The following is a 15,901-nucleotide window of genomic DNA, read 5'->3' as shown; positions in this document are numbered from 1 at the left end:
CGTATCAATGAGATTTCGCAATGTTCCACATTAGAGAAGATTCATCTACCGTTTGACAATGATGCAATTCTATTTTTATTAATTCTTCGTTTAACACGTGCATTGTCCGTTGCTCCAAATACTTATTTAGTCATTAATTTGTTTGTTTGCGTTGGAACTCACATTGTAATTTATACTTTGTATTTGTAATTTATACGCATTGCTTAATCCACGTGACGCATTCTGTTTCAGTCCTTGGAAAGTACGAGGCGTATGCTGGCACTATGCGAGGAGGTGAGTTCGTCTCATCCCTATGAAACTATTCTCTTCTATTTACGCATTAACCTTCATCCTCGATCATCCTCGGTACTAATCCTCGATCCTCGTTACTATAGCGATTTATTCCCGGAGTTTTTACTCCCAGATTTTGTATCATAGAAATTATAGAAGTCTAATTGTCGCTGGTAAAATCGTTGCGTGTTATATCGCGGCAAAGATGGGCGTCATGGTCAATCCCCGGGTGAACTTGACGGTGTGCAGTTGAAGGGACAAAGTCAGACAAAAAGGAATAAAAAAAAAAAAGGATGAAAACGCGCTGGAGAGAGGTGGGCCAAACGCTATTTCGGCTAGCCCGAATAAAAACACTGAAGTTGTATTATACTTTTATGTATACGAGAGAGAAACAAGTGCAAGTTGCATTCGAACGAACGTAACAAAGGTCTTTCTACATATAGCGAAGACAGATAAATTTTATGTAGCGTTAAAGAATCTTGAAATAGTATTTGACCCAGCTCTAGCGCCAAAAGCATTCTTCGTTCCTATAATACTTCTATAAATTTTGAACAGTATGTAGTCAGCGGAAGTAAATAATAGCCATATCCGGGATAGCGTGGCTTTGTAACGTGGATTTTTTCGTTACGAAAGCAAAAAGAGACATTTTCCTCTTAAAGAAAGAAGTGGAGAAAAAAGAAAGTTATCGCACGGCTGCCAAGCAATTTATATGTCCGTTCCCATTGGGATCGCCGTGAATGTACTCGGAAGAATTGTAAGACGACGCATCGACGCGGTCCGAGACGGTAATCCGCAGCACGAATGCACGCGATAACAATGTCATGTCATTATAAATTCGCTTCGTGTTAACCTTGATACATCGCACGCGAAATATCTCTTGTCCATCAGTCACGGAATGAGGAAGATATCAAGCTGATAAAAAATCTATCGAAAGTAAAATGAAACGTGTGCGTTCGTGCGCGTGTTTTCGTGTGTTCTGTCTACGTTCTTCAGCTCCGCATTTTTCTTCCCATGCATAATTATTCGTTGTCTATGCTCGTATCTTGGATATCTATTCTCGATATATGTATGTTACGTCTCTATAAGTGTGTGCGGAACTATTACTGTGTACATCCGATGTCTTCATTCTTTTCCCGTTTAACTTGTCATTTATTGTCGAAGGAGCGAACGTAATCGACACCTAATAACCCGGATGTAAAATATCTCTTATTCGTGTGATCTTCACTTTATTCAGGAAAACGATTCTTTCAAAGACAACATATCTCTGAATCGTGTTTTAAAATGTTCCTTTACACCATGTGGAATATTAAAATCCATAGGTGAAGAGATCAAGATGCGATGAGGTTAAAAGGTTGTTGCGTCGCTCCATTCCAATTTCTTTTGCTACTTATTTGTGGCTGCACTAATTAGCACGTGTCGCATTTCGAGCACTGGAGACGTCAACAACTATTTAGTGTACGTACATACTTTATACGCGGGATGCCATTAAAAGAAAGCCACCCGTACCTATAAATATATATATATATTTTTTTTTATATATATACGTATATGAAATTGCTGTCAATGTCAGTCAATTTGATCGAGATATTCGAGCTTCGAGAGGCTTCGAATGTGCAAAGATAATTAGGACAAGTAGAAAAAAGTTAGACAAAAAAAAAAAAGATGAGAAAAGGTCTCTTAATGCTACCAGTGGTGGAGCATATCTTTTTTCAGCAACGGTGAATTCCAACGCACGCACTGGGTCTTCTGGAAAGGACGCTATGGAAAACAGAGAACGTTTTTGATACGATAAAAGATTTAGAAAGAATGAAGGAACATCGATGATTGCGCGGTATTATTTAATAATTTTATCGTACCGTATACGTGTCGTAACGTATACGTAAAGATGACGTGGTTCAATCTTTCTATACGTTGCGTGGAACATTCTCGATGATTACAGTCGTAGCGATTAAGACAGAGGGTAATAGGGCTTTTTTGTGCGATCTCCTATTCTTGTATCTCTTTCGCTCTTTTCTATTCTTCCTACAACCTCTCCCTGTTCTTTCTTTCTTTTTTGTTTCGAATTCTTCTCGATCTGTCTTGTCCATTTCTTGCCTGTTTTCAATGAAATCAAGACGAGGATAAAAGAGTTTCTTCGCGTCGATTTTTAATTAATATCGTTGAAACGGTCGAGAAGGATGTGTTCAACTTTCGGAACACGAAGATATCGGAAGAATATAACGATCCTCTTGTATGTACGTGCACAATCCTCTTTCAGTTGCTTCCGTCTCCCCCTTCCTCTTTTCTGTTATTCTTTATCTTTGTCTCGATGCAACTTGTATGCAAACATGCAACGTTTTCTTTCCCATTGTGAATCACATTCAAGAAAATATCGAGTCGACGATCGTATATAAGGAATTCTTTTACACTTTTTCTATAAACGTGTTTCCAAGTTATTTAAACGTGGAAATTTCGAGGTATTTGACAAATCTTTAATGAACGAACCCTTTAAGGAATTAATTCGACCAGCAATGTATTAGGAAGAAGAAAGAATCGATCGTCGAGTCGAAAACAAAAGGGCTCGCCTCGACTGAAGCGTGAAAGCCTCTAGGGAACGTCTATGATTCTCTCTTCTCATAGTTTGTCAAGCGATTGTCTATTAGAGGCTGGCCGAGACAGGTAAACGACAGTAAAACAACAGCTCTGATCTCGACGAAAGAAAGAAGGATCGTTTCTCGATTTTTGGTCTGCGAATCGAGAAAAGAGCGCGCATAATCGGCAACTTCTGTCGCTGCTACCAATGTAATCCGTGTTGCTGGCTGAACCGGGCATTTATCAATATTGTCCGTGTTGCTGGCTGTGTATGTATGTGTTTTCACGTGTGCGGTGTGTGCCCACGTGTGTGTTTGCTTGCTTAAAATTCAACAACTACACTCGCTTGCTCGATCGCCCGCCTGCTTGCCATCGCAAACTTCCTCAAACGAGATGTATACCGGAAATTTATATTATATTATATTTTTACAAGGCACACGTTAGTTATTAATACTGATTATTGCTCGATCGATTAATTCCAACAAAAGTAGTTTAATTTTCATACGATCGATTTTTCTAATGTCGCCGGTATACTTTTCTAAGTTCTGGAGAAGTTTGTTGCCTATTCGCTTGCAGAGTTCCCGAAGCAAAGTTAAATCGAGGATGCGATGTCCTCCAGTGACATTGGTTGCGTGAATGTAGGTTGTCATACAGGATAGCTTGTTACAATTTCCCCTGTGAGAGAGAACATCGATCGTCTGATAAATAGTCTTATTTTCGCAAAAACCGATGGCTGTTATCATCTTCGCGAACTTTGCTGCCTATCTGCCTTGGCTGTATGGCTGCCTGTGTGTGTTTGCCTGTCCTCCGCGAGAACACTCTTCATTTTCTCTCTATCTCTCTTCTTTTTCAATGCATCGTGCTGTCACTTTTCTGGCCCGGTATCATTCTATATCGATACTCCGTTGATCTCTGTTGCGCACAATCACAATTCACTCACCACTCACAGAAACACAGCTCGCATACGAGAGATTCGTACGCGAACAGAGAGGTAGCCCGTTGACAATCGAAATTTTCTATCTGCCCGATCGATCTCGTTCGGTCTCAGGGGGAAAGCTACTTTGCTGTTCGTACAGAGTCATCGATGCCATGCGAGTCTCCATGCCATCCCCTTATTCTCCTCGTTTCTTTCGTTCTTTTATTTGGTATGCTTTCAGCCGCGGTCTCGTCGCGACTCTAGCCGATCGTTCTCGTCTTGTTTGTCGTTTGTTCCGTGTCACCGTGTAGAAAAGATGCCATTCACATGCCTATGCATCATCCACCACCATCACCACCACCACCACCACCACCACCACCACCACCACCACCACCGCCACCACCACCGCCACCACCATACGACCGATCAAAAACTCTTCCACTTCTCGTTCTTAACTCTTTCTTTATATATGCACCCGATATTCGACCAAAGAGTATTTACCCGAGTAAAAGAGCGTAACGACGCGACGGTATATTTCAGTGATACTCACGAGTAGAAACGTAGCGAGGATAAATTGAATATCCGGTAAATACTCGAAAACCAAAACTTGAAATTCAACGGCTCGCTCTATCTCGTTTTGATTTTCTTTCTCTCTTTTTCTGAAACTTCATGCACATTTCCTACGTGGATGAATGCGCACGCTTCTCTTTCAAGCTGAACGAGGAAAGGAGCAAAGAACTTCTTTTGTTTCCGTTCTCGTGACCGACTAAATAAAAGCGTTCTGGAGAAGCTCATCCTTAATTAGTTCCGCCGGCTACTGTCGAACATTAATGTGGATGATAATTATATAGCACGATTTCCTTGCAGTCTCCAGTTTAATATTTTTTGTCTTTTTTTTTTCTCTTTGGAAGTCTACTTTCTGTATCTTTCGCGATTCGTTTGAATCAGAGCTCGTTCGTTTGGCTGAAACGAGAGAGCATAAGAACGAACGCGTCGGGATTAATGTCGATCTCCAGCTCTCTTGCTGGGAGGCTTGCTTCGAACTGCAAAGGAAGAAGATAAGCATCGTTTGTTGAAAACGACGATCACGGCAACGTTTCCTCCTTCGTTGGGTTTACCCAGTCGAAAAGCACGGCTCCTTTTCTTTGCTCATCTGGTCATTCGCCGCTCTCTTCATGCTCTCCCTTCCGTTCCTTTCCATTTCTCTGTGTGCGTGTGTTCTACTTTGTATTTATTTAAGTGTCCTTCGTCCGTTTGAGTCCCGAGAGTTCTCGTATCTGGAACACGAGAGAAACGGTTTCCCAGAGAATCGACAAATTTGGTATCTTTTTACATTTTTCTGGTGATATTCGACGCTTATCTTTGAGAAATGACCAACATTCTCGCGACTCAAAATGTGACCGAGACCTTTCGTTTTTGTATTGCGCATTTTCGATTTACTTTACCTCTTCATAGAAAAAAAAAGAAAAAATGCTATATATTATGTATCGTTCTGTATTCTGCGGTACTTTCTTTACATACACTATATATATATATATGTATTGTGAATTTCCTTTTCATTCGTGTATATTCAGTCTCCTAGACTCTTCGAGTAGTATCTTCTCTATTTCTCTGACTCTGTTTTTTTTCTCTTTTTTTCTATCTGTTTCTCTTTTTTTCTTGCTCGACCTCTCTTCTTCGCGTGGATTTCCTTCTCTTCCTTCCATTCGGTGAACGGAGGAAGAACGGTGGAATGACCGGCGACGGAAGAGAACGAGATTCCTCCCAACGAAAAAAAGAGCGGTTCTTTTTAACCCGTCACGCGCTACTGAAACAGAACAAAATGAGTACGTACAAAAAAACATTAAACGAAAGTAACTTAATAATAATAACAATACAGAGAAAAGAATCAAAATCAGTGCGAGCCTTCACGCTTGTAATGAAATCTCGATTAGCCAGAAGGAAGATCTGACAAATAATAATAATAATAGAAAAAAAGTAAAGTAAATAAATAAACCTACAACAACGGCGACGACAGTTACAGAGCAACAGGAACAACAACAACTACAACAACAACAACATCGTCATGATCGATAACAACATCAAGAACAACAACAGCAACAACAAGCGACAAGCCTAATCTAGAGATCGAGAAATATACTCATTCGAACCATAAAATAATAATGCCAGTAACGTGTTAGTCCGTAAACGTTTCGTTACGTGTCCACCTGTCTGCCCACCTGTCTTTGCATCACAGGCAGGATAATATATATATATATGTAAATATATAAACACGTGTGTATATATATATTATTACAATCGTCTACGTCGTGAGCGCGTCAAAGGCTTTAACAAATCCGCAGATATTAAAAAAAGCGTCGGATCTAGACCCATCGAGAACGAAACTGATAAACATGAAAAAAAAAAAAGAAAAAACGAACGAGATACTATTAAAACTAATCGATTTTTCTCGTCTTTTTCGTTGATGTCGCGGATACTTAGCCCGATCCGGTCACGATATATATCCAGCACAGTTTTGTCAAAATATACCTTAACTTGTTTTGCCCACTTCTATCCATCGACTTCCGTTACAGTTCCGACTCTCCGTTTTCTACCTACCGTAATACTATTATACTACTAATATACTACTAATATTACTATACTATATACTTACTAAAAAAAAAAAAAAAGAAAAAAAACAACTCTCTAACACTGGTGGTGGTTGTCTGTGTTGTGCTGCCTCTGTCTGTCGTAGAGCAAGGAGGCTGGCATCCGTACTCTGGTCGCACTCGATGACCAGGGAGGTGAGTGAATCGCTTTTTAGCCATATAAGTAAAACAACATGAAGGAACCTCGGCTTTTTCTCACAGATTACATAACAATTGAACTGTGTCTCGTGGCACACCTGACCTCAGCACAAAATTGTACCTTTCCTCTCTCCTTCCGGTGTCCTTCGATCGTTCCTGTGGTGAAAATCTCACTGCTCGCACGGAAGATCACGGGGGGAATACCGAATATCGCGTGGATCCCTCGAGGACACCCTTTCCACCATCTTGTCTTCTGCCGTCCAATCGGCCGCGTTCCTTATCTATATATTTTCCTCTTCTCTTTTCTATGTTTCGTCTCTATTCCTTTTTCCATTTTATCGTCCAACATTGTTCTCGACGATTCCGTTTCCCCGTACTCTTTCAACTCTGGCTCTAAAAATCGATAGGTACTTCGCCACGGTCGCTTATCTCGAGAACACTCGTGACCTCCTGACCTTTTTTTTCGCAGAGAGAGATTCGTTAACACGTCTCTACGCGTCTCTATCCGTTCTCTTTTTCATTTTCACCTTTCTCCGATAATAAGTCGAAAGGTATTTTATGATTTTGCGTTTCGCGTCGCCGATCGATACGCATCGTCGAAGGTATCTATCCTCGTTAGCTATGGTCGATACGGGTTTAAGTGTCGACTTTACGTGTCACGGTTCGCCGGCTGGTTACGGCCGAAGAGACCGAAAGCGAATTACCAAGCCGATCGATCGATCTGCTCGTGATGTATACTATCCATCTTTCCTTCTCAGTTTTTTGCCCTTTCTATTTTTCAACCGGTCTGTTTATTCGTTATACGGGTCGTAGGAAGGCATCCTTTTAATAGAGTATTCTGTGTACCGTGAAGCGCGAAGAAACACCCTCGATCGCATTTCCGATCGATCGTGCTCCACCTCGCACGCTTTTGCTACGACAAACCAGATATATCTCCCCTTGGTTTGTCTCTTGAAATTCTTCCGCGAATTGACCTGTTCTTGGCTAATCGACCCGATCAAAGTTTCTCGCGTTCGACCAGCGGACGTTCTCTTTCTATATTTTTCTTTTTCCGTTCTCTCTCTCTCTCTCTCTTATTTTTCTTTTTTTCTCCACCTACTACTACGTCGTATATACACTGTCATGAAAACTTCTAGAATTATACACGCAACTCCCTGCTCGGTGAAGTATTTTGCAACGAGAAAGTAGCGGTAGATTTGCTTTTTAAATGCGGGTTAGAATATACATATAGCGGAAGTATCGAACGAGACAGTGCGAATTCGCGGTTGACGATGAAAAGCGACAGCCAACTACCACTGTACAGCTGTACTATACAAAATACTACTACTATTAATACTACTACTTAGTACTACTACTATGTTATTACCGTTACTACGATTACTAGTATTACACCATCAACACTACTAATACTGTTTTGTTCTTTACAATTGGTCAAGTGCAAAAGTATTGGGAAACAATATTATTCTTCAATAATGTTCTTCAAAAGATTGTATTAAGATTACATTTAAAGTAGCATTTAAGAATGCTTAGAATAAAGTAACTCTATTAAAAGTAAATCTATTATAATCGATTTCCCTAGATTTTTGTACAGATAACTAGAATACGACACTGCTCACTAATTACTTACTTATGCGACAAAGACACTGACTATCACAAACACTTAATTGCTGGTGCTGCTATTGCTGCTGCTGCTGTCAGTACACGAATATTCGATATCCGAGAACGCTGTTATCGAATCAAATCTGTACAGAGCATCATGCGCGGGATCAAGTTGACTCGTTTATAACGCCCTGTTTTGTTTCTTCGTCCCTTTGTGTGTCTACGATATTTTTCTCCTTTTCGCCCTTCTACGGTCTTTCTACTTACTAATAACCCTTTCTTCGTGTGTCCATTTCTCTCATTTTCTCTTTATATATCTATATATATATATCTTTATTTCCCTATTTCTCGACAGCCTCCTCTCTTTTTCTATACACAGCGATAAAGTACTCGAACCGTAGACGTGTATCTCGTGTATATATGTATGCATCTCGACTAGACGCATACGTATGTATTTTGTCAGTTTCTCTCTCTCTCTCTCTCTTTCTCTCTCTCTCTCTCTCTCTTTCTCTTCCTTACTTCTCACAAATACACACGTTCTTTCTTGGATTGTGTATCTTTTTTTACTTCGTAGCCAAACACGAAGCTTCTAGCTGTGTCGCTTTATCAGTCAACGTGTAATACGTACATATTGTTTATATATCTATTCATATATATGAATATACGTATCGAATCTATAGATAATGTTATATACATATATCACGTATGTGTATGTATATAAAACCTATGTACCTCATATTCTTTAGTGTACAAAACCCAAAACAAGTACTTAATGAAGCTCCCTATCTATCTTCTTCTTCTCACCTTCTGTGTATATATATATATGTATATATGTACTTTACACGTACACATGTCTGTATGTACATACATATATGTATACACGTACGTATATTCTAACTCTGTTTTTGATTTCTTTTTACCTTGATTTATACCCTTCTGCATCAAATGTAGGTACTTTTTGTCGACCGTCGTCTTACCAAGCAGGTGTTATATTGTCCTCCGCTTTTTATCTGCGAGTTTACAGACGCCGTCGTGTACATACTATTATTATGATTATGATTATTATTATTATTATTATTATTTTTATTATTATCATTAATATCATTATTATTATTACCATCATCATCATTATTATTATTATTATAATTACTATTGCTTTGTTACTATTATGTATCGTGCATATAATACTAGCGATTGTGCGATTATAGTTATCGATTCAAGGTCGGATAAAAGTAGCGCGCGATTCGTGTAATGCTTTTTACTGATCGAGACAGAGATGCAACGACGAAGGGGAAAAAAAGAAGTAAGAAAGCGGCGAGACTCGAAACATTTTCTCACCGCCCGTTCTTTCCTGTTGTAACATAGTTGTGCTTCGTCAGCTCGGTATATTTATACCCACGTAGAATTCTGATTTTCTTATATACGTAGGTCTCCGCTACGTTCTCATCTTCGAAGCTGCCAAATATCAGTATTATATATCGGTGTCCCTTGCGAAAATCACCTTACGTATATATACTTAGCAGTGCGATGCGCATGGTGCAAGCAGACGCGTCGACGTCGACGTCGTCGTCGTCGTGTGGAAGTTTGACGAAATTCATGTAAATTTTCTAGCGCTAGTATAACTCGCTCCCAGTTGTTTCGCTCTGATTAGCTACGATCTCATTATTATCATTCTCATCGTTCTTTTATACGCGCCACCACTCCTTTATCTTTTCGTCGTTATTATTGTATTCTCATATGTTATGTTCTAATTTACCATCGCGTTCAAGGTGTCCGTCCATGAGAGATTATCTGAACCGATATCAGAAATCGAGGGAAACACAGTCTTTCTTTTCACAGTCATTTTCGTGGACGTACATCTTGGACATAACCATTTTCTTTCGTAGATAAATATGAAATTTTTATTTTATTACAACCTGGCACGTTTTGTCACACGACTCGGGTTTCGTGGAATTCCATCGAATTTCACGAGCCAGAAGAAAATAGATACGAGAAATGAGGCGCGGCTTCGAGTTGAGATCATCGTTTGGTATTTCATAGAAGAAAAAGGAGAATATAAATGTGATCCATGTGGCAAGACGTGCCCGGCGGTTTGCTTGTTTGTCTCTGACTTAATTTCGCAGTTGTTCTCGCGCATCACTGAACGATCTTTCATTTCCGTTAACGTGTGGGCCCTTCGACCCTGTCGTAGAGCGAGGAGGTCGCAGCGAACACTCTGACGATGTTAGACCATCAAGGCGGTAAGCAGTTCCCTCAGCAATAAACAAAACAACAGAAAAAAGAATTTTAAGAAAAGTAAATTATCTTCTTGAAAAATGAGTCGAGAATATTAAAAAAAGAAAAGAAAGGCGAGAGCAAAGTGACGAGAAATGAAAGGAAACGGAACATTGAAAAAAGGAACAAAAAAGTTATAGAATACGGACGAACAAAGTTTATTTTTACTTTATTCGATTTCGAATGGTTAGATAATTTCTTTCTCTTTTTTTTTATTTTTGTTTGCTTCAAAGAGAACAGAAGAAAGTAAAAAGAAAAGACAGATCTTTTCGTACACTCTCCACGGTTGACGGGATTAGATCGTTAAAATAGGACACACTTTGACACGTATTTACGCGTACCATTCGGCGGTGTTCGTTTTTTAATGTCAAAAATTCGCGACTATGAGTCCTGTCGGTTCACAGGTTATTTTAAGTTCCCTGGCAAACGTGCCCGTGTTCTTTGATAAGGGAACAACGCTCGAGTTTCGTTAAAAATTACGTGGTTTCGATTTCTGATCTACTAAAAGAAAAAGAATCGCTGGAAGTGAAGTAGCTTTTTGAAAATCGTCCGAAGACTGAACCGGATATCGACAGATTAACACAACGACTACATATAACGACTATAGAAGTGTATTTCCGCCTGTCTGTTCGGGAACTGAACGCGCGTTTTATTCTCTGGTTCTGATCTCTTTCTCTGTCCTTTAGCTAAAACAATCTTCTAATTCTGTATCTTACAGCGCCACGGTACTCTGAGTGCCTACACTGGAAACGAAGCGTGTCTTTTTCTTCCTTTAATCTGCTTCTACGCCTTTGTCTGCTCCTATTTAACATTCGACTTCTCGCATCATCGCCACCGCGCCACTCGCCCTTAATTCGATTCGGTTCATCGATTAAATCCATTTTGTTCTCCCTCATCCTCGTTCATCCCCTCACTGTTACTCTATCGTAGACTCGATTATCCAGCTCCTCGACGAGACTTTAAGCCACCCACTCCATAATAACAGAAATATATAGTAGAGCGTGTAACCACGTTTCGCCGTTAGATAATGCTATTAATAATTTTTAACTGGCTAATCTTTGCTCTTGGAAATTTCACAGATCGACGTGCAATTTAATAAATTCCCCAAAAATCCAATCTAGAATTCTTCGATCCCCGGGAAACGTTGGATTTACCAACCGTTCGATCGACGATCATATTTAAGAATCGTCGGCCCTCTTAGCTTCTTCGCTTCGTCGATCGAATCGATGAAAAATTCATTCTTTGGTTCGTTATCTCATTTTTCAGCGAGCGTTTTCCAGTTCTCGAGAATACTTTGGCTGTTTCGCTCCGTGCATTGTAGTACACGAAGCAGAGGAGCGATCAGAGGAGGACGATGTCTGTTCCGCGTTAGACGCTCGACAAGTTTCCCATTCCGCGGTGGAGCCAATTATTTTTCAAGACGCTTCACCACGCGTCTCTCTCTCTCTCTCTCTCTATTTTTCTCTCTCCTTCTGGCTCTCTCTATTCATCCAACACTATGTTCCGTGTCGCCGTTTCGCAGTTGGTAAATCCAACTTCACATCGATTCTACTCGCTATTACGAGTGCAAAAAGATCCTAGTCCTCCAGCAGCCTGACCCGCAATAGAATTAATAATCAGGATAAAATATTGTCGTACGCGCCCTCTCGCTCCTCCGATATATCATCAAGATATGATGGACGAAAAAGTGTAATTGCTATCCACGATGAATCTGACTTCCTCGGCTCTACCAAGAGATCGAAATCCAATGAGAACGAAAAGAATGAAAAAGAAAGGAACAGACAGCGAAGGAAAGGAAAACACAAAGGAAAAGATGGACACAGATGGTGGTTGTCAATTTATGTTACAGTGTTACGTAGTCAGATAGAATGGAAAGACGGAAAGTAGTGCGAAGAGCTTTGAGTTAGTTTAGTTCGATCAGTAACCCGTAGTTTGCCCGTCCTTTTTTCTTTAAAGCGTCCCTCTAGGTAAAGAGGGTTTTGTGGACACAGGGTGAGTCCGATTCCTCGTTGATTAGCGTCCGAAGTAAAGAAGTTTAAGGGTCAACTGTCGCGTCTCTGTTTGGCCCGTGGTTCAGTCACGGGACGAGGGAGACACAGCTAGAAAAATGTTTTCTCGTGGAGCGAAGCGAGGGAGCGTTTCGACGGTGCTTCCTGTACCTCACGTTTAACAAGCCGCTGATTGGTCGGTTGCCTGTTTAGAGCCACGAGGTCGGGATGAAAACCCTCGTAATGCTGGACGAGCAAGGCGGTAAGCCATTTCAATCTAGACATACAAACATTAAACTTACGTAAACCGTCTCTTACAAAAAAGATATATATTTATCTGGTCTCGACTGACACAAAAGCCAACGATCGACGACCATATATATTCTATATGTATTCTATTATATGTTCTCCATACGTTCTCCACCCGCCGATGTATATAATATTTATATATAGTCATTATATGTATATAGTTATTATATATAGATATTATATATATATATATATGCATATACGACACTAATTGCGTGTAATAATCGTCCAGACACTAATGCAACCCTGTGTACGTCGGAATTAAATTTCGATCGAACGGCTGATACTAACCAAAATGCACCAAAAGACAACAGATTCGTTCTTTCGACATCTCTTCACATTCCTTCAACGTTCAGATCGTTTACGTTCGAACAATCATCAATTACTTTTCTCCCCTTGTTCTTACGTTTCTATTGTCCTGAATATTGCATCTTGTTTGATACCTTGATTATCTATCGCCTATGACCATAATATTTCCTTCCAGTTGCATTCACGATTCTCTCTCCTCGATCTTCCTCGCTCTTGTTTCTTTCGATCATCGCTCTGCTCTCTTCCATCGCCTTATCCTATATATTTCTCTTATTTCTAGTACTTCCTCTGCCACTCTATCTTTCTCTTTCTCTCTGCGTCCTATCGTTCTCTCCGCCTGCTTCCTCCTATTCTTATCTTCGCTTCCTTCCGTGAACGTAATCTCACGAAGGCGAACGAACAAAAACAGAGAAATACAGAAACAAAACAAGTAGACGAACAAACAAACCCAAGTAAAAGAAAACAAAAATTAAAAGTAAAAAAAGAAAAAGAATACGCGCTCCACGTTTTAAACGCATCCCTCCGGTACTTCCGGCACGGTGTAAGTCAAAGCCTATTAAATCTACTATTGTATTTGTTGACCGGCACATTTGCATCAGCGCGTTACTCTTCGTGAATATATTTGGTTCAATTCGTACCCAGTACCCTTAGAATCCACCGTACACCCCAGTACATACAGAATTACTCACCCGATCTTAGGATCTTAGGTTACCCTTAGTAGGGAGACTCTTTGCTTAGCTGTTGCACTTTCGTTGCACTCGTTTTTTTTCTTTTCCGAGGATCCTTCGTCGAGAGAAAGATTCGTTTACTACATTTTTAACAAATAAATCTACCAATTATCATCGCAAATATTTTTGTAATGTATCTTTTTTCTTTGTTTGGGCGTAGAACTTTGTATTGTATTGTAGTTCGAATTCTATAGTTACGCTAAATCTTAATATAGTGGAGTCTCTCGATGAATCCTCGTAGAGTATTATGAAACCACCAATCGTCATTTAGTATAAGGGAATAGTGCGTTAAATATTTTGGAACTAATTTAACCTTTAATTCGTTTAAGGATAATTTAACGTTATCTGAGAAAGAATTGAACAAATAGTGCTCTATTCCCTGATCGTTTAAAAAATGACGATTCACTTCAATTTTTGAGGAAGTATTCCGATCCTCGAAAGAGAATAGGACAGCGTGTCCCCCTTCCTTATTTTTCATTTCTCGAGTATCCAATTTTTAGCAAACGAATTTCTGTTTGGTTATTTACAAGCGAGATGTAGAGGTACAGCGACTAACGCGATTTTTATTTTTACGTCGGCTGTCTGCTCTCTTTCGGGACGCTACGTTAAAGATGCGATAGGAAAGATGTTAACAATGTTCTCTCGTACAATGAAACAGAGCAACTGGACAGAATCGAGGAGGGTATGGACCAAATCAACGCCGACATGCGCGAGGCCGAGAAAAATCTCACTGGAATGGAAAAGTGCTGCGGTCTCTGCGTTCTCCCATGCAACAAGTAGGGCTGTCCCGAATCGTTTTACGCTTCTTACCCTTTCAAATCTTATCTTCTACTTTACAGCGCACTCTCTAATCGAGAAATTCTATCCTCGATCTTTAACGCTTCGTTTCTACCTCTATTTCGTAAAGAAACTAAAGATAAAATTTACCCTGTATAACTAAACTGTGAAGTCAATTCTTATGGAACAAAAATTTCTGTCGACTCTGCAAATCTTGAAATACCTTCGGAATTTTAAGAAGAAGCGAAAAATGTTTGAAGCAAAATACGAAAGATATTTCTTTATTCGATGTATCTTGTTCCTTTGAATTATCTATATATAACAGAGATTTGCTAATGGAACGTTCATCTTTCACAGAGGCGCCAGCTTCAAGGAAGATGAAGGCACGTGGAAGGGAAACGATGACGGCAAGGTAGTTAACAACCAGCCTCAACGGGTGATGGACGATCGCAATGGACTTGGTCCTCAAGGCGGCTACATCGCCAAGATTACAAACGATGCCCGTGAAGGAGAGATGGAAGAGAATATGGGTCAGGTGAACACAATGATCGGTAATTTGAGAAACATGGCGATCGACATGGGCAGCGAACTGGAGAATCAGAATCGGCAAATCGACAGGATTAATCGCAAGGTGAGGAGACGATTCGCCAGTCGACGAGTTCAAAGATTTGAGTTCAGAAAAATCACCGAATCGTCCACCTTCAGACTTCCCTCTATCCGTTTCATTTCGAGTTATTTATATCTTAACCTACCATGATCTAACATGATCATATTCGCTATACGATTCTCTTATAAAGTGACTATTATAATGGTTACATATTAATTAAGTAGACTCAAGTATATGAAATTTTCTATCGCATAATGGTAAAAAACTTTGATATTATGAGAATGAAATGGAAACCCGATAAAAGAACGCTTCGTTGGAAGATAAGGGCATGTGGCATTATGTTTCTGCAATATCGTGTTTTGTAGTCGCATAATTTAATAATAAAATTATTGTTCAATTTATTAAACGATATTAGAACGAGGAAGGTCTGAAGTAGTGGAACGAGTTGTTGATTGAAATGATGATTGAAAACACGTACGATTAGCTCCGCTATATTTTTCTCTCCACGGAGCATGCGTGGATTATTTATCTCACGATGCACGCGCTCAGAGCGATGCACAACACGTTCGTTGTCGCTTTCGCTTTCTTACATGCCCTTCGATCTACCTAGCCGTCCATGTTTCCCTTCGTTCCTGGCGCGGTCCCAAAAGTCGGGTCGACGTTTCACGTGTCCTTGGGAATTTCGTTTCGTTCTGACACGTCCTACATGTACAGTGCTCGTGCCAGATCTTGTTTTCCGCTGAAATCGAATTACTGGAACGAAAAAC

At 40.0% G+C, this 15,901-nt stretch overlaps 1 protein-coding gene across 10 annotated transcripts in view; it reads left to right on the top strand.

Moving 5' to 3' along the window:
- Window positions 1–15,901, top strand: part of LOC117238797 (synaptosomal-associated protein 25) — a 28,768-nt gene that overhangs the window by 5,660 nt on the left and 7,207 nt on the right. For 5 of the 10 annotated variants that reach the window (XM_033503991.1, XM_033503993.1, XM_033503990.1 and 2 more), the window contains exons 3-6: window positions 232–273; window positions 6,492–6,540; window positions 14,409–14,526; window positions 14,885–15,158. In XM_033503991.1, the coding sequence (XP_033359882.1) occupies window positions 232–273; window positions 6,492–6,540; window positions 14,409–14,526; window positions 14,885–15,158 (483 nt within the window). Of the gene's footprint in view, window positions 1–231; window positions 274–6,491; window positions 6,541–10,333; window positions 10,383–12,617; window positions 12,667–14,408; window positions 14,527–14,884; window positions 15,159–15,901 lie in introns of all 10 variants that reach the window. The other 5 variants (XM_033503998.1, XM_033503994.1, XM_033503996.1 and 2 more) reach the window with 3 other exon arrangements.

The sequence above is a fragment of the Bombus vosnesenskii genome, unplaced genomic scaffold (genome assembly GCF_011952255.1).
Source record: "Bombus vosnesenskii isolate JDL3184/JDL3185 unplaced genomic scaffold, Bvos_JDL3184-5_v1.1 scf7180000013607, whole genome shotgun sequence".
Taxonomy (NCBI): Eukaryota; Metazoa; Arthropoda; class Insecta; order Hymenoptera; family Apidae; genus Bombus; species Bombus vosnesenskii.
The sequence above is the reverse complement of the archived record's forward strand: the minus strand, read 5'-3'. Positions and strand labels throughout refer to the sequence as shown.